General features: G+C 40.5%; 4 protein-coding genes across 6 annotated transcripts in view; all 4 read right to left on the bottom strand.

Moving 5' to 3' along the window:
• Positions 1 to 397: 397 nt before the first annotated feature.
• Positions 398 to 5,374, bottom strand: trim59 (tripartite motif containing 59). 3 transcript variants are annotated; one of them, XM_034548869.1, is made up of 5 exons: positions 5,057 to 5,374; positions 3,269 to 3,573; positions 2,950 to 3,171; positions 2,605 to 2,814; positions 1,143 to 2,195 (listed from the first exon to the last, which is right to left on the bottom strand). In XM_034548869.1, exons 2-5 carry the CDS (start codon positions 3,521 to 3,523, stop codon positions 1,590 to 1,592), a joined length of 1,293 nt encoding a protein of 430 aa, XP_034404760.1. In that variant the 5' UTR covers positions 3,524 to 3,573; positions 5,057 to 5,374; the 3' UTR covers positions 1,143 to 1,589. The 3 variants fall into 3 exon arrangements, with proteins under 3 accessions (XP_034404762.1, XP_034404760.1, XP_034404761.1); XM_034548871.1 differs by lacking the exon at positions 5,057 to 5,374 and having other exon boundaries at positions 398 to 2,195; positions 2,950 to 3,194; positions 3,269 to 3,479; XM_034548870.1 differs by having other exon boundaries at positions 3,269 to 5,374.
• A 113-nt stretch (positions 5,375 to 5,487) lies between these two features.
• kpna4 (karyopherin alpha 4 (importin alpha 3)) lies at positions 5,488 to 17,897 on the bottom strand. Its single transcript, XM_034548868.1, has 17 exons — positions 17,503 to 17,897; positions 15,676 to 15,720; positions 15,418 to 15,507; positions 14,193 to 14,222; positions 14,049 to 14,101; positions 12,638 to 12,733; positions 12,293 to 12,378; positions 11,384 to 11,470; positions 11,117 to 11,286; positions 10,243 to 10,287; positions 9,978 to 10,109; positions 9,704 to 9,832; positions 8,924 to 9,028; positions 8,748 to 8,819; positions 8,370 to 8,532; positions 8,179 to 8,273; positions 5,488 to 7,802 (listed from the first exon to the last, which is right to left on the bottom strand). Exons 1-17 carry the CDS (start codon positions 17,569 to 17,571, stop codon positions 7,707 to 7,709), a joined length of 1,563 nt encoding a protein of 520 aa, XP_034404759.1. The 5' UTR covers positions 17,572 to 17,897; the 3' UTR covers positions 5,488 to 7,706.
• A 1,507-nt stretch (positions 17,898 to 19,404) lies between these two features.
• LOC117741680 (ADP-ribosylation factor-like protein 14) lies at positions 19,405 to 20,254 on the bottom strand. The gene is made up of 2 exons (XM_034548873.1): positions 19,940 to 20,254; positions 19,405 to 19,713 (listed from the first exon to the last, which is right to left on the bottom strand). Exons 1-2 carry the CDS (start codon positions 20,252 to 20,254, stop codon positions 19,405 to 19,407), a joined length of 624 nt encoding a protein of 207 aa, XP_034404764.1.
• Positions 20,255 to 21,495: 1,241 nt separating this feature from the next.
• Positions 21,496 to 26,181, bottom strand: part of ppm1lb (protein phosphatase, Mg2+/Mn2+ dependent, 1Lb) — a 38,482-nt gene continuing 33,796 nt past the window's right edge. The window contains exons 3-4 of the mRNA XM_034548872.1: positions 25,421 to 25,582; positions 21,496 to 23,517 (exon numbers count right to left, since the gene is read on the bottom strand). Of these exons, the coding sequence (XP_034404763.1) occupies positions 23,177 to 23,517; positions 25,421 to 25,582 (503 nt within the window). The 3' untranslated portion in view covers positions 21,496 to 23,176. The remainder of the gene's footprint in view (positions 23,518 to 25,420; positions 25,583 to 26,181) is intronic.

The raw sequence follows: 26,181 nt of genomic DNA, 5'->3' as shown, positions 1-26,181 counted from the left end.
ATTTTTGTAAATTTTTCAGTCACTGAACTGATTAGAGAAGCACTGAAAAATATTTTATTATAACTAATGTGCTCTAAATGTAATCAAATCTGATTGAGCTGTAGAGGTCTAAAATGTTCGTCAACTTCAGAACCGCAGTGATATAACAAACTTAAATGATCAATTTACAGAAGGCTATATTTCAAATAATGTATACAACACAAGCACACATAGTGAAGATCTAATTTGTACATACTGGTAATGTTCTGCTGGGAGGTCAGGTGATGCTGGACATATATTTAACGTTACAAAGACAATTATAGCATGTATCGGCTAATTTGTTCACGGCAACACTTTAAAACAGACTGCATCACTTATTGACTCGTGACCCAATAATGAATACGATACCAAAAATAAAAGCATTTGAACAATTTATTCAAAAGACAGTAACAAGTTTAGAAAAACAGGTCATTGAAATGTCTTTTCTCAGTATGATGCTTGGAGAAGCATATAGAAATATAGTACTTGTGAACATGATATTGAGCGGGGCGGTGTGGTGGCTCACATCTCTGTGTGGAATTTGCACGTTCTCCGTGTGTCAGTGTGGGTGCTCTACGAGTCCTCCGGCTCCCACCCACAGTCCTGAGACAGGCAATTTGTTAATTGAAGACTCTAAATTCCCCGTAGGTGTGGATGAGTGAATGGTTGTCTGTCTCTGCATGTCAGCCCAGCAATATATGGCAACCTGTCCAGAAAGTACCAATCTCTGCTGGGCTCCCCGCGACCCAGAACAGGATAAGCGGTGAAAGATGATGGATGATATTTAGGAATGCAGCTTGGCATTCTGGTATTTGACCGATACTCAAGTTGGTGCTTCTGTAAAGTTCGGTCCTGCTTCAGCAGTCTTGAGTTGTAGAAAGCCATTGGTTCTGGTGGAGTTGCAGTCTACGACAATAAGGATTTTAAATGTTTTTATACATACAGCTATTATAATTAGGGTGCATTATAAGTAGGCGTGTCAGGAGATACATGCGCAGCTGTACTGATGTCATAAGCACAACGTGAAAGCTACTGAAATGTCCCACTGCATCTTGGAAAAGGTGACTCAGGAGTCTGAGCACCAATTTCATATTTACTGAGCCATGTTACCTTTTTTGTAAACCTTAACCTATGGAAGAAAAAAAAATTATTAATGCTCATTAGTTACCATAAATGGGAACATAACACTTAAATAATTATACAATAAGATGTACGGCTACATAAACATCGACATTCTTTTAAGACAATTTCCGTGCGGTTACACGAACATTCGAATGCATGAGTAAGTCACATCCGATGTTTCCCCTGGTCGGCGTAGAACGAAATTCACCATCATCTGCATATAATGGTTCAAGCATTTCAAATTGGATGTTCAAATTATTTCTACTCGATCCATTTTAAGTAAAAGATTTTTGTTCTATCCAATTGTATAATGGTACATTTTGTTGCATTAATTTTCCTTACACTTGCCTTGAATGTCCAGGACAATAGCAGGCTTTTAAAAAGGTATGCGTTTTCCTTCATGACAGGAGTGTGGAAGTAAAGCTTTGTCAGCCTCTAAATTAATTGAGTCAGTTTTTTAAAAAGGCAGCAAGCTGCTGGGATGTCTTTTCCCCCACTGAGGAGAGGCGAGAGCTCCATCTTTCTACAGCGGCCTCCAACACAGTGCAAGCTGACCCTGCTGTGTCCCAGACAGATGTGATCAGTTCACTGCTCAGGCCGTGGACTAACTGACTAAACTGAGCGAGCAGAGAGAAACCGAGTGACGCCCCCCCGACCGGGTTGACCCAGAGCAGCAGCGTTAGCAGCAGCAGCCCCAGCAGCATCACAGGGAGAGTGGGCTGCAGTTCCCACCACAACCTCGGCCCCCGGCTGTCGGACTGATCCCTTCGTCCGGCTTCCGTTTCCACACCAGCCTCCACACCGCCACATCTGGCGCAGCAGCACACCGTAGGGACAGGTGCGTCCTCCAGGCTCCCGATAGTCACAGCAGGCCAGTGCCGCTGCAGGTGCTCTGCTGCCCGCGGAGTGACGGAGAGGTTTATCACCGAGGGCAGAGGGGTTTTAATAAACTCTTCAACCCTCTCTCGGAACAAATGGACCTGCTCCAGGAAGATCAACGGCGAGTCCTCCTCCTCTACGGATGAACCCAAGGACACCAGGTCCATCTGTTCTTCCTGCAGGAAACATGGTTATCAGGGATTTTTTTATTTCAAGCAAAAACACTGAAATTACTGCTTCTCAATAAGCAAGTTTACGGCTTTTGTAAGTTTTATACAATTTTAAATCTAATCTTGGGGGGCTTTTAGATTGCGTGTGAAGATGTCACTTTGGGCCCTGGGACCTTGTGATGGATAGTCTTTAGACTCCAACAATGGCACTTCATAATTTCGAGGTGCCTAAACACCAAACAAACATGGCCGCCTTTGAATAGCAGTGGTGCACCACCAGCATCAGGAGTTCAACAATTGAGATCATGCTTTAGTATCTAGTTAATCCACTCAAGGATGGGATACAGACAATCAAATATGTGAAGATGATGTGCTATAATCTGATGTGAAATGGGCCATCAGCCCTGAAACACACCTGGAGTGCCTTTACTCTGTGAATGAGAGGGTCGTAAACCTGGGACACCTCTGCACCCGCTTTATCCAGTGCCTCCAGGTAGGCGTGTCTCTTCCTGGCCAGCACCACCTCCAGCGACTGAAAAAACTGATGAACCTCCTGTCGGTCCTGCCTCACTAGACCCTCACAGCGGACCTTCTCCTGCTCCAGCTGCTCCCCCAGCTCACACACCTAACAGCAGGACAAAGGGCAGTCAACACAGGAACGTTGTTTTTTTTCTGGAACATTCATTTATATTTATATTAGATATTCAGAGTATCTTTTCACCCCAATATAAGCACTGGCCACATTGACAGGATTCCCTACCTGTCCCCATCTCTGCTCTGAGAGGCTGGCCAGCAGTAGCGATGGAGTCTGTTTTTCTCTGTCGAATGCTGCCTGAAGGTCATCTATGGGATGGTCCTGGTGCTGCCCGACAGTCAGACACAGCCCACAGATCAGCTGCCGATCCTGGATGCAGTACATGTTCAGAGGCTGCCTGTGGTGCTCCTGACAGGAAGGGTGTCGCGGTGCACTGTCACTCTGGTACTGAGATAGCAGATGAGCACAAACTTAAGCAGCAATGTATATAAACCAAGAAGAGGATTTTAGACGGATAGGTAGAATAAGGATGACTCTCTCCTACTTTCTCGATGATGGCTCGCAGAGATATGTTGGTGGGCAGAGAGTCTACGCCCATCGGGGGCAGCTCTACCACGCTGCGGCATTGGGGGCATTTTAGCGGCAGGCGGAGTGGACGCCAGATGGAATAGTTGGTAGACACCTGGAGCAGGTTGTCCAGGCAGGTCTTACAGAAGGTGTGCGAGCACGGCAGGACACGTGGGTCAGCGAACAGAGAGTAGCACACAGAGCACGTCAAGTCCTCCTCTAGGTTGTCCATGGTGGAGACTAGAGGCCAGGCTCAGGACCAAGGATTAGGGAGAAGAAGATCTGGCAGGACAGCAGGATGGATGAAAAGCTACGTGTTCAGCAAAACACAATAACTTGCTACAACTGTTAGGTGAATGTAACCTAGTGAAGACTTAAACGGGACGGAATGTCATTGGGTTCAGTCAATTAACACAAAATGTAACTATTTTGATCATTAATTATACTTTCATTTGTTTTCCAAGCAACAGTTGGTTTGTTTGGTTTAAAACTTTCATAAGTAAGACAATACCTTTGTGTTTTGGATTGTTGGATGGATAAAACAAGACATTTGAAGAGGAATAATAGGTATTTCCCCTATTTTCTGACATGTTAGACAAATGATTAATTGTAAAAATATTTAGCAGATGGGAAACATGGGAACAGATGTACAATCTATTAGAATCTAATACAAAAGCAGTGTTATAAATTCTACCTTTACAAAGCTCGAGTGTTGAGTTTTGAAAGAACATTATGAGCAATGTGTAAATTAAATTATAGATCTATTACTAAAAGGTCAAAGGTGGGGTTGTACTGGAGGACTACATTATAATGTGAGGTTTCTGATGTTCTGCCCTTCCTATATTTACATATACTAGGAGAAAACATAAATATAAGAAACACAATCAAATGTAGTCCGACACGAGCTAAAACGTCATATACGTAACATCTCTATGACGGTGTAACTGTTGTATTAGATTGCATTAGATTGTACAGTACAGGTGCATCTAATGAACAGGGCCCCGAGTGTATAATTAGTGCTTCCCCATTAACAGTATGGCTTGCCTCATTCACAGAAGTCTATCCATCTTGCACTGAAACCAAAAAACCCGACTCGGCCCCTCTGAGAGGATCAGTTATATAGTGTGCGGTGTATGTGTGTATGTGTGTGTGAGCGTTGACAATAGGAGGGCTTCTGCCAGCACCCACCAGCCCCGACACACACACACACACACACACACACTTTGTGGTCAGGACAGGCTGCTCAGTTATGCAGCTGACCCCGTAAACCCGATCCCTGTATGCTGGTAGCTGTCAAGGCATTCATTTTAGCCACAGATCGACCGGGTACTTTTTAAACCCGACAGCTTTATTCTTTATCGTTTACTAATGACTGTGATTTGTCAATAATTTCGTTAGTGGTTCTGGTTAACTTTACTTAGTTGTACTCTTCATAACGTGAAGTTGATTTATTTATTTTAACCGCAGTTTTCTTTCACACAAGCAGCAAACAAACTCAGTGTGTGGCTTCCAGGTGCGTTATTTCAGACACCTCAAACAACCCACCAACAAAACAAAATGTAACTTTTATACATCGTTCATTTGAACTAACGTTACCGCGGCACTTGCAAACTAGTAACGTGACGTCATAGTAACGGTGGTTGAAGCTGCTCTCTCGGCTATGTTTTAACCTCGAATTTAACATTTATACATTTAAATCTTGGCGACACCTCGTTTACAATCTAGAAAGAGGTTTCGAGCGAGAAATCTTGAGTTTAGCACTCACCGTCTGCACGGAGGAAAGTGTCTGCCCAAAACAGCCTTCATTTCCTGTTCCTCAACGTGCTGCCTTCAGGTGCTCTCGGTAAACTTGGACCGAATACATAAAATAGGATTGTGCGATTACTGTTGTTTTCAGAATTAAATAGTTTGAACCAGATATTTTTCCAAAAGACATATGTCACCGCAGCCTTTGTGGTGTACATGAATGTCATTGATTGTAACCGTTACATCTCTGATACCAATCCATCGTTTGTATTTCCTGTACTACGCATGCGGTTGACTGGTTTCACTGGCCAATCAGGATGCGCTGTATGCATTTGAATCCATGCTCAACCCTTTTGTTACAGTATTTTTTTCTAAAGTGGAAATAAACGCAGAAGGATTAATCACACCACTTCTTCACAACAGACCACACACACACACACAGTCTCTCAATTTGGGTTTCACTATTTATTTTCTCGAAGACAACCTATCCTGTAGCCTATCTCCCAAAAAGGTTTTTGGGCAAAACACCTTTTTTTTTTTTTTTTTACCTTCCATGTCATAATTTTAGATTTGAAACCACATGTTTGCTTACAAGGAATGCTGCAAAAAAATACCCCTATGTTCAACAGAAGGTTTATGAGCACAATGTGTAATCATTTACTACAGTGTTTGAAGTTAACACAAAAAATGGAAAAGGGTAAGCTTGTACACCTAGCTGGTATAAGAGGAAAGGAGTATGGGGCTAAGGACTGCAAGGTACTAAAAGGTACAGCAAACTTGTTCATGGGTTATTTATTATTCAGGAGAACCCACTTAGGAAAACTCCCGTCTGACATGTGGGACACCCTTTGACCTTGAGGAAAGGGAGGCTAATTCCCCTCATAGTCTAGCCGAGATAAATTAGCAGATTCATTACTGCTGCTCCTGAAACAAAGTCATTGTTTTCTCATGTATCACTAAAAAGCATCATTGGATTACTCTAGAAAGACAACAAAGATTGTGGTTGAGTGATGCATATTAGAGAGGTTGTTGGCAAGTCGAAACCTATGAAACCGACCAACACACCCTCAGAAAGACTTCAGGCCTCACTTTGCAGTATATGTGCAAAGCCATAGATTATTTAGCAAATCTGACACTAGTGAGGGATAAGGGAAGGGGAAACATGTAACATTTAAGCACAGTTTTACTTAAAATGAAAATTACACTGTATCCACAGCCTAAGGAAACTAAAATACCCTAAAAAATAACTGTGCTATAGTTTAGTACATGCAAATGTTATGATTCACAATCCTACGTGAAATGGCCATTTTTCTCTTCTCCCTTGGTGATAAGTCAAAGCTATGGCAAGAATACTGCAAAGCAGTGGTTTTGCTGTAAATTGAATGAAAAGTAATGAAGTGTCACAAGGGGAACAAGTCATTTGGTTGATTATAGTGATGGTGTCAGAATTTCACAGCATCAAGCCCATATCTGGTGCGTAGGTTAGGGTTCTGGTGTGAGGGTGGAATATGATCGTCGTCAATCACCTTTACAGAAGCAATTAAACTAAAAGCTGAAACTAAAAAAATATCATAAAAAGGAACACTGGAGGCAAAAAGAAAAGCCCAAAAGCCACCAAATGCATCTTAATACAATGCACTGCTGCTCCACACCTGCCAATAGCATTGTCCAGTGTCAATTAATACTAACTTAACAATAATTCAAAAAAAAAAAAAAAAGATCCTTGTGATGATTTTTTTTCTCATATTCAAAGTTCTTCCTTTCAGGGATTTGCGGATCAGCCCCTCTTTCAAAAGGCAGAATTTCGTTTCCTGAAACCTTTGCTAACCTTATTGTTGCAATTTTGTTTCTCTTCAGATGTTGTATTTGTATTTTTTTCCCGTCTGCATGCGTTCTCACCCAGTCTTGCATACTCCCAGTCACGCACGCAGCCAAGCACACAACTCATCCATCCACTCTCTTGCACATGCGACACGCACAGCCAGACTCCTGGCCCCGCCCACCAGGGGGAGAGGATGGTGCCCTATTGGGGCGGTTCGTTGGAGGAGATGAACCTGGCTCCTCAGCACTGAGTCCAGACATTCATACACAATGGGTCCATTCACACACACATGTCTGATTGCGTGGCCGATTGGGGGAGGGGCTCATTGGTGGCGCCCTCTCGAGTCGGAGGACCGCAGATTTGTGATGGTTCGTGGTTCATCTCAGTTCATAATTTAAGTTATTTTCTGCATTTTGTTGTATTGTAATATTTCAAGATCTCGTTTTCTTATTTTTGGATGTCCATGGTTCTCCCTGGGCAGACATCGAGTTTTTTTGTTGACGTTTGAAGTAGATTTCCGAAGGTGACAGCTCCAATAACTCAGCAGTTATGTCGGCATGTCTCTCAACGCATTCGATGTAGATGTTTTGCTTTTTTTGCAACATGTAGCCACTCATTCTCACTCGCATCCACTCGCCATCTCAAACTTCATTTGGGCTGGTTCCCCTGGAATGCCAAATGAAATCCACACATTTTACTCTCAGATAAGATGCAGCCATGGATCCCACGAGCCAAGCACAATGGATCAAATTTCTCACACTCTCGCTCTCTCTCGCTCTCCTAATTTTTTTTATGTTGAACAGAGTGCTGCATCGTGAACAAAACTCCAGAATACCCCAGATGCCGTCTAGAACTGGAATCCCTCGGCTGGCACGTTGGCGGAGTTGAAGCCGTAAGTTCCACCTTGGATGGCCTCTGGGACCAGGCTGGTGTCTTCATCAATCTGAACGAGAAGACGAAGCAACCGGGCGTTAACATTACACAGGAGACATGGCAGGAGATCAAACACCTGTGGGTTTCCTTTGCATCAGAAAACAACATTCAGCATTACGCAAGTCAAATGCTACCTTTCAAAAAGGGGAACATGGGATCATGTTGTTTTCATGGCCGAGGAAAGTTCAATCAATATTGGTGAACATGCGCTACTCTCGCTCAAAGCAAGAAACCAGCGCAGCAAGTTTCAAACTTGTGATGTTATTAAGTATGGCGTCTGGAGCTGCTCCACAAACAATGAATGCGAGATGGATTGTTGCAATACTGAAAAAACCCAACTCTGCAGATACTTTAAACGGTGGTGACAAAAACAGCTTGTAACTTACATCGTCAGATGAAAAGAATTGATCAATAATTTCATATGCCAATTTGTAGATATCTTCATTTTCATGATTCTGCAGTTGCTCCACTTTTTCCAAACCTGCGGATTAGAAATGAACAAATGTTACACCGTTCAATCAAACATGACCACCAATTAACACAAATATCCTAAAACCTTGATATAGTCGGGACTTACCTCCACATTCCTCAATAAGGTTAGCAATCGTTTCAGCCTCATCATCTGCCATCTTTAGGATATTGCTCAGGCCATCAAGAACAACCTGCACGACCTGGGCATCCTTCACTGTCAGCAGGTTGCAGAATGGCGGGATCACCTGCTTCTCAATCAGGTGGGCCACCTGAAGGCAGACAATGAGGTAAATCACGTTAGAGGGAAGAAATACTTCAGTGGTTCTACATTTCAGTTTTTGCAGGAGATTCAGATGTTCATGGCTCGATTTTATTTAAAGAAAAAAAAGGGCTTGTTTCCATTGCTGTAGTCAAAGATCAAGTTGAAATTCAAGTTCAACCCACAGCTCTCAGAGTAAATGGTGATTTTCTAGAAGATTCTTACCTGATCTTTCCTTCCACTTATTGTCAGGTTGCTGATGGCCCAGGCTGCTTCCTTCTGAGTGCCAAAGTCACCCTAAACAAAATGCAATGTCAGCAATACATATTTGCCTATAATGTTCTCCAACAATAATAATCACACATGATATGCTTGTCCTTCACAGTTGGATGGATACACACCTTGTCGAGCAGGTGAATTATCATGGGAACTAGCTTGGCGTCAATGACAGCCTGCACCTGCTGCTGGTTGCCTGCTGTGATGTTTGATAGGAACCACACTGCCTCCTACAGGACAAAAAAGACAAACAGTCATGCCAGTTTTCTATGGTGTCAAGTCAAGCCATGGAGGTTTAAGTGTATCCAGGTTTTATCTCAACCAACTGTGTCACATCTTCAATTGTTTTAGGCTCCAAAAATAGTAGTCTATCGTGTTTCATTAATAATTAAAAATGAGTTTTTGGGTCTGAACTGGATCAGAATCCAGAGGTCGACACAGAAAGTTTGACCTCTGGTCGAGACAGAGTGCTGTGGGTGGGGCAAGGGCGTTTTTTTGAGGCTCTAATCATCGTCCAGGTCACACAGTGGGCCTCATTTTTAAGTGACTGGTCTCAGATGCACTCCGATATCAGCAGAGACACGTGGTCTTCAGCACCCTCTGGCCACCAACCCATGGTATCACACATAAAATCACTTTCACACAGACATCCTTCCTTCCTCTCCAACCTGCCTCACTAACTACAATTGGCCCCCCACCGAGTCCTCCTCTTCTTCGTCGTCGTCGTCCTTGCGATCATCCATGTTGCGAATTCCTACCATTGTCTATCTGTCCCGTCTAAACCGTTCACACAACATTCGTACTAGCACCAAGTCTCTGATTTCATCACTTCCAGACAAAACGTCTTGCAGTAGACGGGGGCGTGTACGGATGTAGGAGGAGGAATACACCAGAGAATGAATTACCTTGTTGATTTTCTCTTTCGGGTGTGTGAGGAGTGCAGGGAAGTGGCTGAGAGCGTCACAGTTGAGCACCACCTGGGTCTGTTCATCTGTGCCAGTGACTATGTTCCCAACAGCCCTCAGAGCAGCGGTCTGGAGGTGGAGAGGCAGGTTAAAATGATTATAATACAAATCTTTTTTTTTTTTTATCCTATATACACAATCACATCTCTAGAGGTCAATGCCTGCAGTTTTATTAAACTAATCCCAAATATAATCAGTGTCTATCTCTTCATACCTGAACTTTGACCTCCTGGTGACTGAGCAGAGGTACCAGATGAGGGACAATGCCAGAGTCGATGACCATTTGGATCTGCTCATTGCCAGCGTCCGTCAGATAGGACAGAGCCCACACCGTGTCTACCAAGATCTGGAGGCAGCAAAGAAAAAAGACAAATTAATACATTCTCCATCCTGGACAACTTCTTAAAACCATTATAAGTTAACAGCGATTATTTAACATTATTAGGCATCGACGCCCGCTTAAAAACTGGTCTACTCACACTGACATCAGTGTGGTGGATCAGCACGCAGAGAGCTGGCAGGATCTGAGAAAAAGAAAGTATAGAAGCAAAGACAGGCGGGATCATTATGTGGAGAAAAAGATGACAAAAAAAAGTTTAAATGGCTGCAAGACTCTGTAATACTGGCTACACGTAATTTCAACACAACAGCAACAGACTAAATTTGTTCTCATTTAACCAGCTTAGGTCTGCCTCTTCGCCCCTCTCTCCCTGCCATCCAATAAACACATATTTCATAGATGTTGCCCTCATCTGCTTACAGCAGAGAAGAGCATTCACAGCAGCAGACAAAGAAAGAAAAGAAAGAATTTCCACCTCACGGTTGTAAGCCTGAATCAACCAGTCAACCTGTAACCTTTGACCACCAGAATATCATCACTTCATTGTTGATTCCAGGTGGATGTCTGTGGCAAATTTTGATGAAATCCCCCCCAGAAGATATCGCACTCACAAGTACATACTTTTGGACGGAGAGACAACCTGAAAACATGATGCCTCCGGCCCCAGCGAGAATTTCCTCTGCTAGCCCACTTTGTAGTTCAACACGTACTACAAACCAGCTTTCTTTTGCATTCACCATCAGAAGATAAGAAGGGACACCCGTTTCAACCCAACATGGATGTTAGGAAAAATACTTTGCTTTTACTCATTAATTGTTCCGGCTGGCTGGCTTTTGAATTCATGATATTTTGATCTGAAAATGTATTAACTAAAAGAAGACTACATTATTAAGCTGCATTAACAATCACTGGCTTCCCACTCAGACAATGAAATATTGCCTTTCCATAAACAACCAAGTCTCCCCACAATCTAACACCCAAATGGTGCGGTTTCTCCCGCTCACAATACACACCTCCTGGATCGTCTCCATGGGTGGTGGAGGGTCCTTGTGGCGGCACAGATTGACCATGACCCAGGTGACATTGCGGAGGAAGGTGATAGGGATGGAGGGACTGATGAAGGAGAGCAGGGGCTTAACCACACCCAAGCTGATCACATAGTCTCTGCATTGAGGGCCATCACCTGGAGAGAACACACAGAGTCAGATGGAGTGCATGTCTACTTGCGACTGACTGCATTAATTTTGAACACACTCATGTTGATGCCAACATCAACTCACCTATGATGTTGCCCAGGGCCCAGACCGCCTGTTCGCACACATTCTGGTGAGGAGAGTGAAGCAGCCTCAGGAACAGTGGCACAGCATCTACACAAAGGAAACAGATACACATCAATCATGTGCGAGGGCTGTCTCAGGATCTGGTACGTTGCTTTTATATATTAGTAAAAGATATAATGGTTACACTTTAAAACTTTAATCGTCCAATGACACACATTAAAATCACCACTTGGTCAGATCTAGACTCCTGATCTGGACATGGACACGATTGTAGTTTGATTTAAATGCAATTGAGCCACAACATGTTGAAAAAAGGGGTTGTAGAGAGAGAAGGAATACATCTCATGTTAATTTGATATTTATTGATTGGAGTACTTCAATTCCATTATGTTCCAAGTGCTGCCATTTAATGTTATCAATCCCAAACTCTGAATGAAACAAAAGCATTGTTGAATAAAACCACACTTTTGATTTGATTTGTTAAGCAAAAGGCAATGCTAAATACTACATATTAGCAGTGTGTTTGAATGTATTCGTCAAGTTATTTTATAATGATTTTTACACCCATGATGAGAAATAACTTCAGAATATTAGTTTGTGGAGTAAAAACTAAGAAAAGTAATACTGAGGTAAATATTGATGGCATAGCACATACATCATTCTTCATTCCTGTGTTTGTGAAGTTCTTTCACTTTGTGGAACATGTCAAACTGACATGGAGAGGGAATACAATATTGTTTATCATGTAGTAAGAAAATAAAGTGATAACATAAAACTGGAAATAATGCAAAAGCAATCAGTATCTCTCAAAGTGATGTCTGCCGTTTATCATTTCCTAACAATCTGCCAAACTATTTTAACAATGATAAATAAAAGTGAAAGAAAGTTGTGTGATAAAATGGCACTTACTGGACTGGACCACAGCTTGGGTCTGCTCTGAGGTACCAGATGCTATGTTGGTTAGAGCCCAGGCTGCCTCAAACTGGAGAGATGGGCTGTCAAAAGTTGAGACAGAAGAAGGCCACGGTTAAATCAAGTCGACTGGGCAGTGATGTCAAACAGGAAGCGCATGCAGATGAGTCTTTTATTGGCAGGTGAAAACTAGAACACATGTACATAACCGCTACAGATGCAAGCTGAGCAAGCTGCTCGCGATTTGCATAATGTTTTAAGTGAAAATAAACTCAACATGATTGGGGGGAAAGCTAGCTTATTAATTATCACAAATGAAAAAGTGAATCATAGCCTGCTTACTTGTCATCTCTGTCCAGGCAGTGGACCAGTATAGGAAGGATCCCGGACTTAATCAGGTCATCTATGGGAGGGTTACGGTCGCTGGACAACAACTTCCTACAAAAACAAAAAAGAGGACACAAAAGACCATTACTCACAATCATAATCATAGCTTTACTGACACAAACCAACAAGAAGAACCAATGACACACAGAGATAAACAGCTAAAGAATGTGTAGTGTCTTCACATTGTCAATCACAATCCCAGTTATTGTACCGGGCAGGAAACTTCTCCCTGCTCATGACCAAACATCAACATCACACACACACACACACACAATATCAGTGTTGTGGGAATGGTAATGCTGCAGAATAGACTTAAATGGGGAAAAGGAACAAAAGACAAACTGATACAAATCATAGAGACATGTGTTTCACGATTTCAGCTACCTCATGCTTCACTTAGATAGATAGAGAGATAGATAAGTACCTTATTGATCCCCTAAGGGAAATTCACTTGACCCAACTTTAGGAGAGCTACACTACTGAGCTGCTGTACCATTAACAATGTCCATTAAATCAGGCGGCTGACTTACTATAAATCACCAGGGACTAACAGAGATGAAAAAACATCTCGCCCCTGAATTTTCAACACTGATTCAAATTGACGACTTTTTGCAAAAATACAGAGAACCTTTTAAGACCACGTATGGGTGTACTGGTGCAGAATCTCTGACTCACAAATAGATAAACCAGACGTGAAGCTGGATTAGTAGTGATACTATATTATACTGCATCAATATAGTTTATTCTTTGTGAAAATTAGGTTTGAGTGGTAAGATGATAATGGTGACAGCGTTGACTTGATTTACATGTAACAATACAAAGCATTCCACAGAAATAACTCTTATACTCAATGAAATAATGTAATTATAATAGTAAATTCATTCAATAGTGACTTAATTTATGTCTTTGCCACATCTGTAGTTCAGTTTATTTCGGATTATACAAATCATCGTTAACAGTTCAGCAGACTCAGGGATTTTAACAGTTTCTGAGATGAAGCGCTACCACTATCATACATTTTTGTAGTCGGTCCACTTTGCTTTCACTGTGAATATCATTACTACAACATGATAAATGTGACACTAAATAATTATACTGAGACAATTACATTTAGCTGACACTTTTATCCAAAGCGACTTACAATTATGTTACATTCATACACCGTAGACACAGCTACAGGGAGCAATTCAGGTGTCTTGCTCAAGGACACCGCCAATCCCGATTGAAAGACGGACCTGCTAACCACTGACCCATAGTCTCCCGCCAATTAACAATGTAAATTATTTGTCAACTACCGGTATGAACTGAAGTTCATAATGAAGTGATAATCAGCAGAGTCCGAGATTGTGAGGGTGTGTGTTCCTACCTGGCAGCCTGAACCGCACTCAGCTGGACGCCCTGATTATCACTGGTGGCATTCTAGAGAACATGAGGAAACAAGTTTAATTCTGATGCATAACACACTGTTCATAAGAGGGTCTAGATGACTAAGAAATACACATTTACTTACTTGTACTATTGCTTCAAGAGAAGAGTTTTGCTGAAAAAACAAAAATGTAGAGAGTCATTAGTCTATGATCGTTCTTTGACACACATTTGTAACTACTGATATCAAAAGTTAAAAGATGATCAGTAACAGGCCCATTTTAAACCGGTGGTTAGGATTTTTTTGATTTTTTTAAACGCCATCTGAATGCTCTGGCACTACAAAATGAGAGTGAGCAGGCATCTTAGTCTTTCCTAAAATTGCTTTTGTATTTTGTATGTGACGTTGACAAAGATGGAACAGAAAGTCAAAGCCCCAGAGAGCAGCGAGGGGAGGCTCATGATTGGGAAATCCCACCAGGACAATGCAGTGACTTGCATTCTCACTTCAACCAATATGGTGTAACAGTGAGTCGGCTTGGCGCGAATGACAGCATTCAATGTGATAATTGGCCAACGTGCAATCTCAACCTGATGCCCTCTATATGGAGTTCAGGGCCAGGTGTAGGATGTAATGTCTAGAACGTCTTTCTAACTTTCAATCAAGCACAATCATTCAGTCCTATTATTTAAAGCTGGCCAACACCTCTGATATCAGAAAAGGGGCATATGTAGTCTAACAAGTTCAGCCGGACCATTTTTTTTTATTGTGAAAGAGTTCATCACAAATAAGCAACTGACGAGACAAAATGAAATGTCCTCGAGGAAAAGTCAATGTGTGATATTGAGAATCTTTTGTTTAAGCTCAATTAAAAAAAAAAATTAGTTAATGGCTTTTTTTTTGGCTTATCAGTACTAATCTAAAAATAAAGTGTCTAAAATGTTACAATTTAAGGACTAATTGTCAGGCTAATATTGGCATTGCAAGACATTTTCTATATGTATCGCAACCTATTCTACTGAGGAAGTGGATGTACTGCAGAAAATGGCCTCTTACTTTCAGAAAATCATACACCAAACAGCACAGAGAAAACCTAACTGAATGTTTTTCCCCCACATTACTGCCCCACCTAACTGACATTGAGCAAGAAGATCCAAGGAAGCAGCATCACTAAACCTCAAGAGTGTTTAACTCGTAAGATTACCCTAATGTGCAAAACCCCTAAGTCAAACATTTGTGCCGAGCTGTCATTCCAAGTGTTCAGAAACTATACAATCCTGTCGTTAAAAAAAAACAAAACCTAAAAATATGTGAACTTGATTTTCTGGTGAGAGCAGACACAATTTGAACAGAGGATGCCCGACCGTACCGATCTGAAATCTCCGTCAACATCCGAGTCCTCGCAGATATCCTCATGGGGAACATTTCTCCTCTTCAGAAGGTGCTCGTCTCTTTTGTTCTGTGGTGGAGGAAACATAAATATCACGTCATGCCCATGCCAGCAGGAATTCTGGATAACAGGGGAAACTCTGCATCTTTCAGTACATTATAGCAAAGATAAAAAGGTCAGAATTAAATGTTGGTGTAAAAATTGTAGTTTTACGTAGCACAATATAAACGTATTTACCTTTCTGAGTTCCACCACAACCTCAGTCCTCTGTCTTCTCATAGTCTGTGGGCAAGAAGGCATATTAACATTATACAACAAGGAACTTTAATCGCAACCTGCTTTAGCCCAAGACAGTGACGCTACCTATGACATTTAATTTGGGCACACTGATTATGATCCCTTTTCTGGGATGTCAGTTATTCAAAGGAGCATTAAGTCAACAGACCACAGTCTGCATATGACAGCACCCAAACACACAACACGAGTCTGACCTAAAGTGACTCAGCCCAAGTTACTCCAAGACCATTGTATGCGTTTTAAGAAGCTATCCCCTTTATTCTTTTAAAAAATAAACATATCTTCCATTCATGTTCTACCTGTAAAATCACCCAGCTACAATGAGATACAATCAGTTTCCAATTTCTTAGCCAGAAAAAACTACTGCAGTCCTGCAGGAAGTCCTTCATGACGTTTATAATGTTAAATTTTTGTTTGTTGAAACGGTTTTAGAGAGGAGCTGATTCTGCTCTGTGGTCTATCATAGACTGCAGTTTGTGCTTCTGTTCAATTGTAGATTCATATCATTAAACAATTCAAGTCAACAGCACCCCAAACTACAGCCTCCAAAGTGGCCATGAAGAATGAATCTCTGAAAAGGTTTCAACAAAGAATGTAGCATTACAACCCTTGTGAATGCAGGATGTATTGCAGTAATGCTGTATTAGTGTGCCTAATAAATTGGCAATTGCGTATACAGTTGATTATGAAGCTCATGTTATGAGCAGACAAGTGTTAGTTGCAGTTTAAGGCAATGCCTGTGCTCACTGACAGACCTCCATGGTGACGATGAGTTATTAACAGGTCGCTAGACGACAACTCATGTCTGGTGGCCTAACGTTAGCTCGCAACAGAAACTACTTGTCAAACAGGATGTGCGAGTATGTCGCGCTCATACACATCTCCAGAGAGTCCGCATGAAAACAACATCGCCTGCCAACATTAATGGAGCAGCGGCACGCTGAGCCGACTGTAAATCACCTTTTAACTTATGAATCCAGCGCAGGCCAACATGTAACCAGGCTTTGCTCTAACGTTACCAAGCAAGTGACTGTGATAACGAACGGGTCGCATTAACCTTGTTTTCTGGGCATGTGTAACGTCAGTTGGTAAAACACGGAATAAAAGTGTGATACTACGCCGTGGTTTAAAAGATCCAGGTAACCGGCCAGCTAAGAGGCTAACTGGTTTTCCGCCATTGTTTTTGGCGATAAAGACGGGGGATGGGTGGAGCTGCAGCCACCAGCACCACCAAGCTTAACGGCAGCTAGCGAGCCAGCTAGCGAGCAGGTTAGCTAGGTAACTGCAGTATCAAAATACCGTTAATCTGCCGCTGTGTTTGCTTTGAAAACAAGCAAACACCACCCACATACAACCCAGAGGCACATTGAAGGTTTATGTACTTTTGGAGGTGTAGTAAATATTTCCCCTGGCCGACGCATCGACCTAAACCGATCCAGTGACGATACGCTTCAGTTACGCTCGCATGTCCCCCCATGGGCCTCGCTAGCATCGAGCTAGCATTGCTCAGTCAGCGGAGGCGATGAACTCTGACGAGCATTTCTGACACGTTTTATAACCAACGCGGTCTCGGGGTGCACCAAAACCAGCGAAATAAAACAATTATATCGCAACCAACGTAAGTGATCTATAGCTGGTGATGTGTGAAGGCCCCGGGTTAAGCTTTGGGTAAAAAGTTCCCGATGGTGGAAATTAGAAACGACGTCACAAGCTGGCCGTTAACCGAGGAAAAGAGGAACCCTCGACACCAATCTACATAACTTTTACCTCCAAATCACGGCCCTTATTCTTGAAATTCTTCAGCCGCTGGTTGTCCAGTTTCTCGTTGTCAGCCATGTTAGCGTTTCTGGTTCCGTAAAGTAGTCTTACTCGTGGATTTAGCTGGTGAGCTACCGTTTTCTGGTTCTCTTTTCTCAGCCTTTCGTTAGCAGACTATTTTTTACTGCTCTGTCCGCGGTGCATACTGGGATTGCCGGTGGTGGTGGAGGGCAGCCTCGCGCTGGCGTAGAGGAAGGGTGGGGAAATCCCCTTCACTCTCATTGGCTTCACTGTTAACATCCCTCTGCAGGGCGCGCCACACAACAAGATAGAAACTCACGTCTCAGCGTTGTGTTCAATGGCAATAAACCACCATTATATTTACGTCTGTATTTTTTACAGTCGTAGAATGACGTATTTTTATTCAATTACTACACTTCCGTTTGTATAATGTTTGAGAATTTTATATATTTTTATGCCACTACATCTCTATTTTACTCTTTTTATTTGTATGTACACTTCTTTTCAAATTAAGAATTACGTATAAAATATAAGGTGATCTTAATATGATGCACTTTTTTACTTAAATAATTTATTTTTACTGAGAGTGCGAATATAAAATATCAATAAACATGCATCCAAAATTCAAATAATAGTTCATTTAAAAAGTTCAATTTGCCAATTTAATCAACTGCAATTTGAATAATATGGTAGCTTTTATTGTTATACAATATTGATTGCTAAATTCCTAATTTTTGGAAGACACCCATGTGATCTAACTGAGTAACATTGCTGAAGCCACATACTGTATTGGATTGCTATGCCTGCTCCCTTACAGTCCATGTGACAGGAAAAACAAATGCAGTGACCAATAACTCTTTCATAGTATATATATATATACATATATATATATATACATATATATATATATATATATATATATATATATATTATAGTATTGCCAGTAATTATTGATTATAGAGGCCAGGTGCAGTTGAGGTAAAGCAAAACAGCTTTGTCATCATTATGTAGCTCAGTAGATCAAACATAGTTATTTGTCTACTGAGCTTCTGTAAACGTATAAAGGATGGAGATCTTGGACTGAAACGTTAGCAGTAATTTCTGACAACCTCACTTAGAGGCTCAGAGATTCCTGTTCCATTCAGCTGAATGTTTCAGGACTTGTCTGTACTTGGGCTCATGGTTGATTACTTGTAAATTTGTTCTTGTAATAAAGTGTTGTATGACAACCGTGCTTAAAGTACTTTTGATTTCTCACAAGGTAACGGAACATTAATTTCCACCACATGGATCTTTTAAGGCCCTAATCTTGTCCCTACATGTCAAAATCCAAGATTTTTAATTTCAGGACACAATAGCACCTCAGTTGATTTTGATTTTAACATTTTTATTTCATTGCAAGGAATAATAAAAACAACACTGAAACGCTTGCATGACATTGACACAAATGTTCAAAACATCACATAAATAAATAGTTAACACAAGAAGTCTATAAATAAACACATAAAAAAAAAAAAAAGATAATGCACAATTAGAAAACAAAATTTCTTTGAGCCACAGAATCTTGACCAAACAAATAAAGGTTTTTATCAGCCAGTTTTCTACAGACTGAATTTTTGCAAAAGGCTCATATCAGCTTGTGACATTCTGGCTGTGATAACCTGTGATGACAGCATCCTCATGGGTTAGCACAATGGTCCAACGACACACTGTCTTCCCCAGGATTGAATAAAAGTGCTATCTGCCACAGAGATTGACGCTTTGTGTTGTGATAATCTCATCCCCTTTTTTATCACCTCCTCTCATTTAATCCGATAGAAGCCACAGTGAGGCCATTTGCTGATGACTTACACTGGCAGGTGAGAGGAATCATGCCGGTTGAGAGAATATTCATCTGCTACAGAGCAAGGCTTCTTTAACATCTGTGATACTGAAGCCCTTGGACTTCATTTTAATCTTAAAATCTTCTTGAGTCTGTTTAAATGGAGTCTTCATCAGATAGACTATCCTCCTGAAACCTTCCTCTAGTCCCACGCTGGTGGTAGCTGAACAGGGCTGGATGAACCAGGGCCTGCCCTCGCACACTCTTCTCAAGTCCAGTGTCCGGCAAAGCTCTTCTGGGCTTAGAGCTGCCTGAAGGTCCTGTTTGTTGGCAAGAACCACGAGAGGAACTCCTCTAAGACTCTCGAACTTTAGGACCTATAGTAAATGGAAACGATGAAGCGAAGGACACTTTAATTACTGCTGTGTCAAACAAACTTTTTTGATGAACAGGTTTATTGCATTTAACCTTCACCTATTAAACTAAACCACATATGGTTCAATTTACGATAACACACTGTAATGTAGTTGTAAACAGAGTTACGGACATGTTTGTTTGCAAACAGTTATAACTCAAACAACAAATATTCTATGATTTAATTACCCGATGAAGTTCCTTGCGGGCCTCCTCCAGACGTTTCTGATCCCAGCTGTCCACCACAAACACCAGTCCCGCTGTATCAGTATAGTGATGTCTCCAATGGGGCCTCATCTTCTTCTGGCCCCCCACATCCCAGACCGTCAGGCCAGGGCTGCTCCTGTCGGTCTCCAGTGTCTCCACGTTGAAGCCTACAGTTGGAACGGTCACCACGCTCTCGTTGTACTTTAGCTTATAGAGCAGTGTGGTCTTTCCTGATCCGTCCAGACCCAGCATCAGGACCTGTGCTTGTTTCTGAGGCCTGGATCCATGCAGGCCCATGTCCTAAAATTGTAGCTTGTGTCTATATTCTTCTTTTTCTATAGCTGTGTAAACTGAGCTGCCTGCTCCCAGTGGCTCCTTTTGCACTGTCTATCTGTAGGCTTAGTGTGTCTGCTCTCTTATGGAGACTGTCTACAATCAGCATGCTTTATGTACGGGCAAGCAGAGGGATCCCTCCCCTTTGCAGAGATGGGATTCCTTTTGTCCCTGCGTAGCTTTCAGTAAAGCTATTTATATCCAAAGTGACGGTGCAACTAACTGCATACAGATCTCCGGTTACCACAGCACAGTCTGAGTAGTCACATCACACCTGCTGCAGATCATCATACACACCAGCAGCCAGGAAGTCCATGTTTGGTACAACAGGAAGATTGTTGTTTCTTCTTAATGACTCCGGACCGATAGGTAAATGTAGTTTTATCTTTAGACTGACAATATGTAGGCTGAATGTGCAGCTTCCAGAAAGCTCTCAGTAAAAATACCTTCTGGGAATCTGTTAATACATAAAACATGTTTTTGATTACTATGATAAACTTTAGCAACATAATACAGGTGAAAAAATCTCAATAAATATAATCTTTAATAAAATATACAATAATATATATATATAATATTTATAAGATAATCATTTGTTTGCCCTAATTATTACTGTATGACCACTTGATGTTGTAACAATTATGGGTGTATGTTACTAGTTTTGGAAGTTATTTTGTTTTCTTATATGGGATTCTGACAATTTATTGATTAGTATGATATGATAAAACTTGGATTGATCAGAGAATATAACCTAATATAATCATGTACATTTGGACTGAATATCTTCTGATGGCCAAGAAGGTGGCACAGAATGACTAAAACCAAGCTTTGCAAGGGTCATTGTCTGATTTCTATACATTGTTTAATCTTTCACTGCCTTTTCTCTCTTTAAATAAAAAGAACAAACCATGACAGAGAACGTTATGGAAATACTCAGTGAAAGGACAAGCTCTCTAGATATTGAATGCACATTTTAATGTTGGTGTTTTAGTTTCGTCTTTTTTTGTTTGTTATAGATGTATGATGGACATTTGCACAGAATACAGGAGAGGAGCATGGGTATTTCAAGTCTTAGGTGAATATCTGTATGACAGTGATCTTTCTTTTTTCTTTTGTCCGTTTGTGTTGTTGTCTCTGCCATTTATGAATGAGTAACATTTGATGTATGTTCTCTAAATAAAAATAAAAACACACAGACACAAAGAAAACGATCATTTATCATTTTAATGTTACTTTTTTGATTTACATTTTTAAATTTCAGAATTTTTAAAAGTTTTATATATATATATATATCTTTTTTTTTTACAGTTTATTAAAATCAACAAAAACAAGTACAAATGCCACATAAACATTCTGTAAGGTACATTATCAAGGGAGAATGTGAACTTAAAAGCACACACAGTTTTAATCTGATATATATCTCTGAAGTTAAACAATCCAGGAACAGGGGCATTGCTTTCTTCATTGCTGTGTAAACAGTGGATGAGTGATAATAACATGAGGACAGTATGTACATTCATCTTACAATGTCATGTCTCTTGGAGACATTTCTTTCAATAATGCTATTGAACATGGGAGTTAACAAGGTCTGACACCGAGGTTGTGCAGTGTGCATGGCATGATCGACTGCGTTACATTAAAAACCGAGAAGCAGTTTCTGCAGCAGACAGGTCATTATTAGTTAAGAAAATAAGGCAAAAGAACGCGTTTCATTCCTTGTTACATTTTGAATTAAAGGTCAGGGAAATGTGATATGCATCAGGATGACGATGACATGGTCACATTAAGTTGTCGATTCCAGTACATTTATATCTTGTGTAGATTGTAGTCAATGATAATGTAAGACAAGTCAGATGAAGGAATTGCAAGGCTGTGTGAAAAAGAAGCCTATTAAAGGTTTCTAAATCTTACATGGTGATATTAATTCCTAAATAATATTAAATGTATAATTGCCAATTTTTATATGTGACAACTTTTACAATTATTACCTTCTTCTTACAAGTTTAAATTAACAGTCAGTTATTATATTATCAGAAGGCATATGACAAACATTATTTAATAATTAGCAGTTAAGAGTCACATTGAGGTGTTACAACATTATCACCACAAGGTATAGCTTAAAAAAAGTTGTAAGCAATGCTGCATTTTCCAACAGTTATTATCAGTAGTTACTGTACATGGATGCTGATAAGGTTCGGGATCTCACAAGAGTCTGAGCTTTAAAAAAATCTTTAACTTTAGCAATAAAACAATAAAAACAGAAAAATACTTTATCCGCACAGAAACCAACAACAAAAGCATTTAAAGTAGGCAAAGACATTCAAGATTTAAACTTGTAAAATTGGTCAACTCCAGACAAAAACACTTAATTCATCCATATAACAGGAGTTTCAATGTTCAGCAAGTGTGATATAACCATTGGTTTTATTGCTGTACAGTATGAATGGTGATATTTGAACAAGCATATGTATATTATCATTTGTGTTGCTTAGGTATAAAGGGAATCAATTTATTATTGCACCATGACGTGCATCTGTTCCATAAAAAAAATAACCTTTTCAGTGCAGTCACTCGGTAAATGTCAATTTACAATTACATGATGTGGAAACAGTCGGGAAACAGAAACCACATGCAAAAGATTTTGAGTGATAGACATCCCATTTTAAAATAATGTGGAGGGGAAACTCCATTTTCTTACAAGAACCACTTTTTCAGCAGTAAAATTAAAGGAGGGGTGGTGTGATGCACTGAAGGGTTAACATATGTAAATTTGATAGAAATAGTTGTCACTCAAAAAGTTGGGCGCTCAGTTTTTAAAACTTTCATCAATTTTATTCTTACTTATATTCAAACATATATTGATAATGTGTGTGGTAGACGGGTGGTCTACTGTTCGCTGGCTTTGCCTTTAAACTTGACCACCATCACGGTGATGTTGTCAGGGCAACCCCGATAATAGGACTGAAGGACTATGCTCTTAGCACCAAAATGAGGCTCGCCCAGTCGTTCCCTGATGAAGCGAACCGCCTCCTCGTTGCTGAAGGTGTCCCACAGGCCGTCCGACGCCAGGATCATGAACTCTGGCTGCAGCTTGTTCAGGTCAAACGACATGATGTCAGGATCAGGAATGACCACATTGAGGTTCTTCAAGGGGTAATCGCCCAGAGAACGGGACATAGCCAAGATGCCCTGGACACGCCACGAGCCGTTGAAGCTGATGAACCCACCTGAGAAGTAACGTAAAAGGGAAATGGTTTGAAAGTGATACAACAAAGAGTAGAAAGTGGCATACAAGGTGGAGCGGGAGGCGTTAGAAAGAATGCAAGAAAGTGAGGCGGAGAGAGGAACACAAAGATTAGAGGAAAAGGAGAGAAAGGAGAGAAACAGATGGTTTCCATTTTACTGCCATTAAACCATCAGATAAAAGATAATTGTTCCTCTGAACCAACTTGCAGAATGTCTAGTGGTTACTATCAACTATGAGACCGCAGTGTTCACATCAAAGTGCAAAAACAATATGGATCAGTGCCATTGGCATGTTTTCACTCAGTGCTCATTGTTGATGCTCATGGAACACAACTGTTTATGTTGGATACATTTCAATTCATGTCATATCCTGCAAGTACAGCTGTGTGTCCTCTATGGCTTCAACTGATTTGCAAGCAGGGAATTGTACTGGAAATGATAAGATGAAGACTTCCATACTAGGTCAAGATGCCTCCCAAGTTTCTACTGAGCAAGACCCTTGCCCTGATTTGAACCATTCTGAGGTTGAGAGTTCAGGGTATAAAATATATTATTAGATAACTAAAATAGCCAAATTCCCAGAAAAAGCTCAACACATGACCTTCATAAGTAAACGTTTCTGCCCTCACATTATGATTAGACTGTATTTAACCAACGGCTTGTATCTATTTGATATTATTTATTCCATTGTTTAGTTTTTTTTCATTCCTGTACAGTGAAGTTTATTGAAAGTGCAACATTTCAGTCAGAGGAATACAACTAATTAAATATAAACATCATATTCGTACAAGCCTCTAATAGGTCAAATCACACATTACACAGTAACACCATTAATAATTGATTAAGAAATCCCAAAATTGACACCAAGAATATATCTTGAGATCCGCAGAATACAATAGTAAAAATAAATTACGAAACAAAAGTATATATGTGACATAACATAACAGGATATAATCTGTACAACCTTACCAAAAAAAAGCAAATTTAAATTGTAAAAGTCAAATGAGGTAAGAAAAAAGAACAATAAAAAATGAATTATCATTCAGTAAATATCAAATAAGTAGTAAATAGTCATCGTCAATTTTACAACTAAAATATTTTCTAAGAAACACATTCACTGTATTCTGTGGCGCTTAAATTACATTGATTTAATTCGGGCATCAAGATGTTTCTTTTTCATTGTTTTTTTGTTCTCTATTCAGTGCACAGACAGCACTTAAAGCATTGAGGAGTTACAAAAAAAATCACAAGTAAATGTAACAAGGTACTCCAAGACTAACATCAGCTCTACCTATGGAGCCTGTGGCGTAGGTACAACGTTTCTATCATTCATTGTTTGTGAGTATCTGTGTTTACGAGAATGTGTCACAGAAAGACAGACCACCACTATAACAAGATAATACGAGAGAGGACTAGTGTAGAAGCAGTTTTTATTTGTGTACCAGTGGGTCCTGTCTATGAGACTCAATGATTAAAACATTATATGCCCCTTCTCACCAAAGTAAACACAATAGGAAATCATCTGCAGTATCATAATTGCAAGCATGTTGCATGAATAAGTAAACAGCAACATGATGTAGAATAAATCTGAGTTGTTTTAGTACCCTATTGGACCATTAGAGGGAGATGGTGGGCTTTGCTGACAGGGACCACACTTGTGTTATATCAGCCTCTAGGGTTTGAAATCAGTCTGAGCACAGAGACACACGATGTGGAAAAAGGGATAGTTGTGCTTTGCTTTGATCATAAGAATACATTTTTTTTACGCTTTCATGACAAGAAATACAGTTTTGATGTTCCCTCAAGTTTTAACCAAAGCCTTGTTCTGCGGCTCAGAATCAGTTGAGAAACATCTACTGGTCTGGACTGCAGCGGTTTTCTCACCAGCTTTCTTGATCCTCTTGCGTTCTTTGAGCTGGTAAGGTTTGTGGTCATGCGAAAGAGGAACAGCGTTGCCATCTTTATCACAAAGAACTCCACGTGAGTCTCCAACGTTGGCCACCGTCAACTCCTTATCAGACAGCAGGGCCACCAGACACGTAGTACCTGAAAGATGGAGACAGAGAGATGGAGCAGGTGAAGGAAGTAGATGAGATCAGAATTATATGTGTAATTTTCTGCCAATATTGAAAGAGGGTACATTTCTGGAAAGTATATTATAGAAAGTATTCATGGATGAAATAACAAAACAAAATACACCAGCAGGGCATCCAGAAAATCAAATACCTGACAAAATCATACAATAACACTAAGGCCATTGGCACGGTGAGGCTGTGCTTAGGCCACCGAGGGGCTAAATGCTAGCTCATAATGCCAATGATAACATGCTGTATTATGTTAGCATGCTGACAGCTCATAATGCTAACATGCTGCGTTATGTTAGCATGCTGACAGCTCATAATGCAAACATGCTGTGTTATGTTAGCATGCTGACAGCTCATAATGCCAACGCTAACATGCTGTGTTATGTTAGCATGCTAACATTTGCTAATTAGAGTGCCGTTAAGCCTAATGTCTTCAGTTTTGCAGGTATTTGGTCATAAACCAAAGGAGCGGACAATTTAAATTGAACAGATGGTGGTACTAGAGGAAACATGGGGGATCACCAAAGTTATTACAATTTATCCTGAGCGGGACATAAATTA

The sequence above is a fragment of the Cyclopterus lumpus genome, chromosome 13 (genome assembly GCF_009769545.1).
Source record: "Cyclopterus lumpus isolate fCycLum1 chromosome 13, fCycLum1.pri, whole genome shotgun sequence".
In the NCBI taxonomy this organism is placed as follows: domain Eukaryota; kingdom Metazoa; phylum Chordata; class Actinopteri; order Perciformes; family Cyclopteridae; genus Cyclopterus; species Cyclopterus lumpus.
This window is presented reverse-complemented; position numbering and strand designations above follow the sequence as displayed.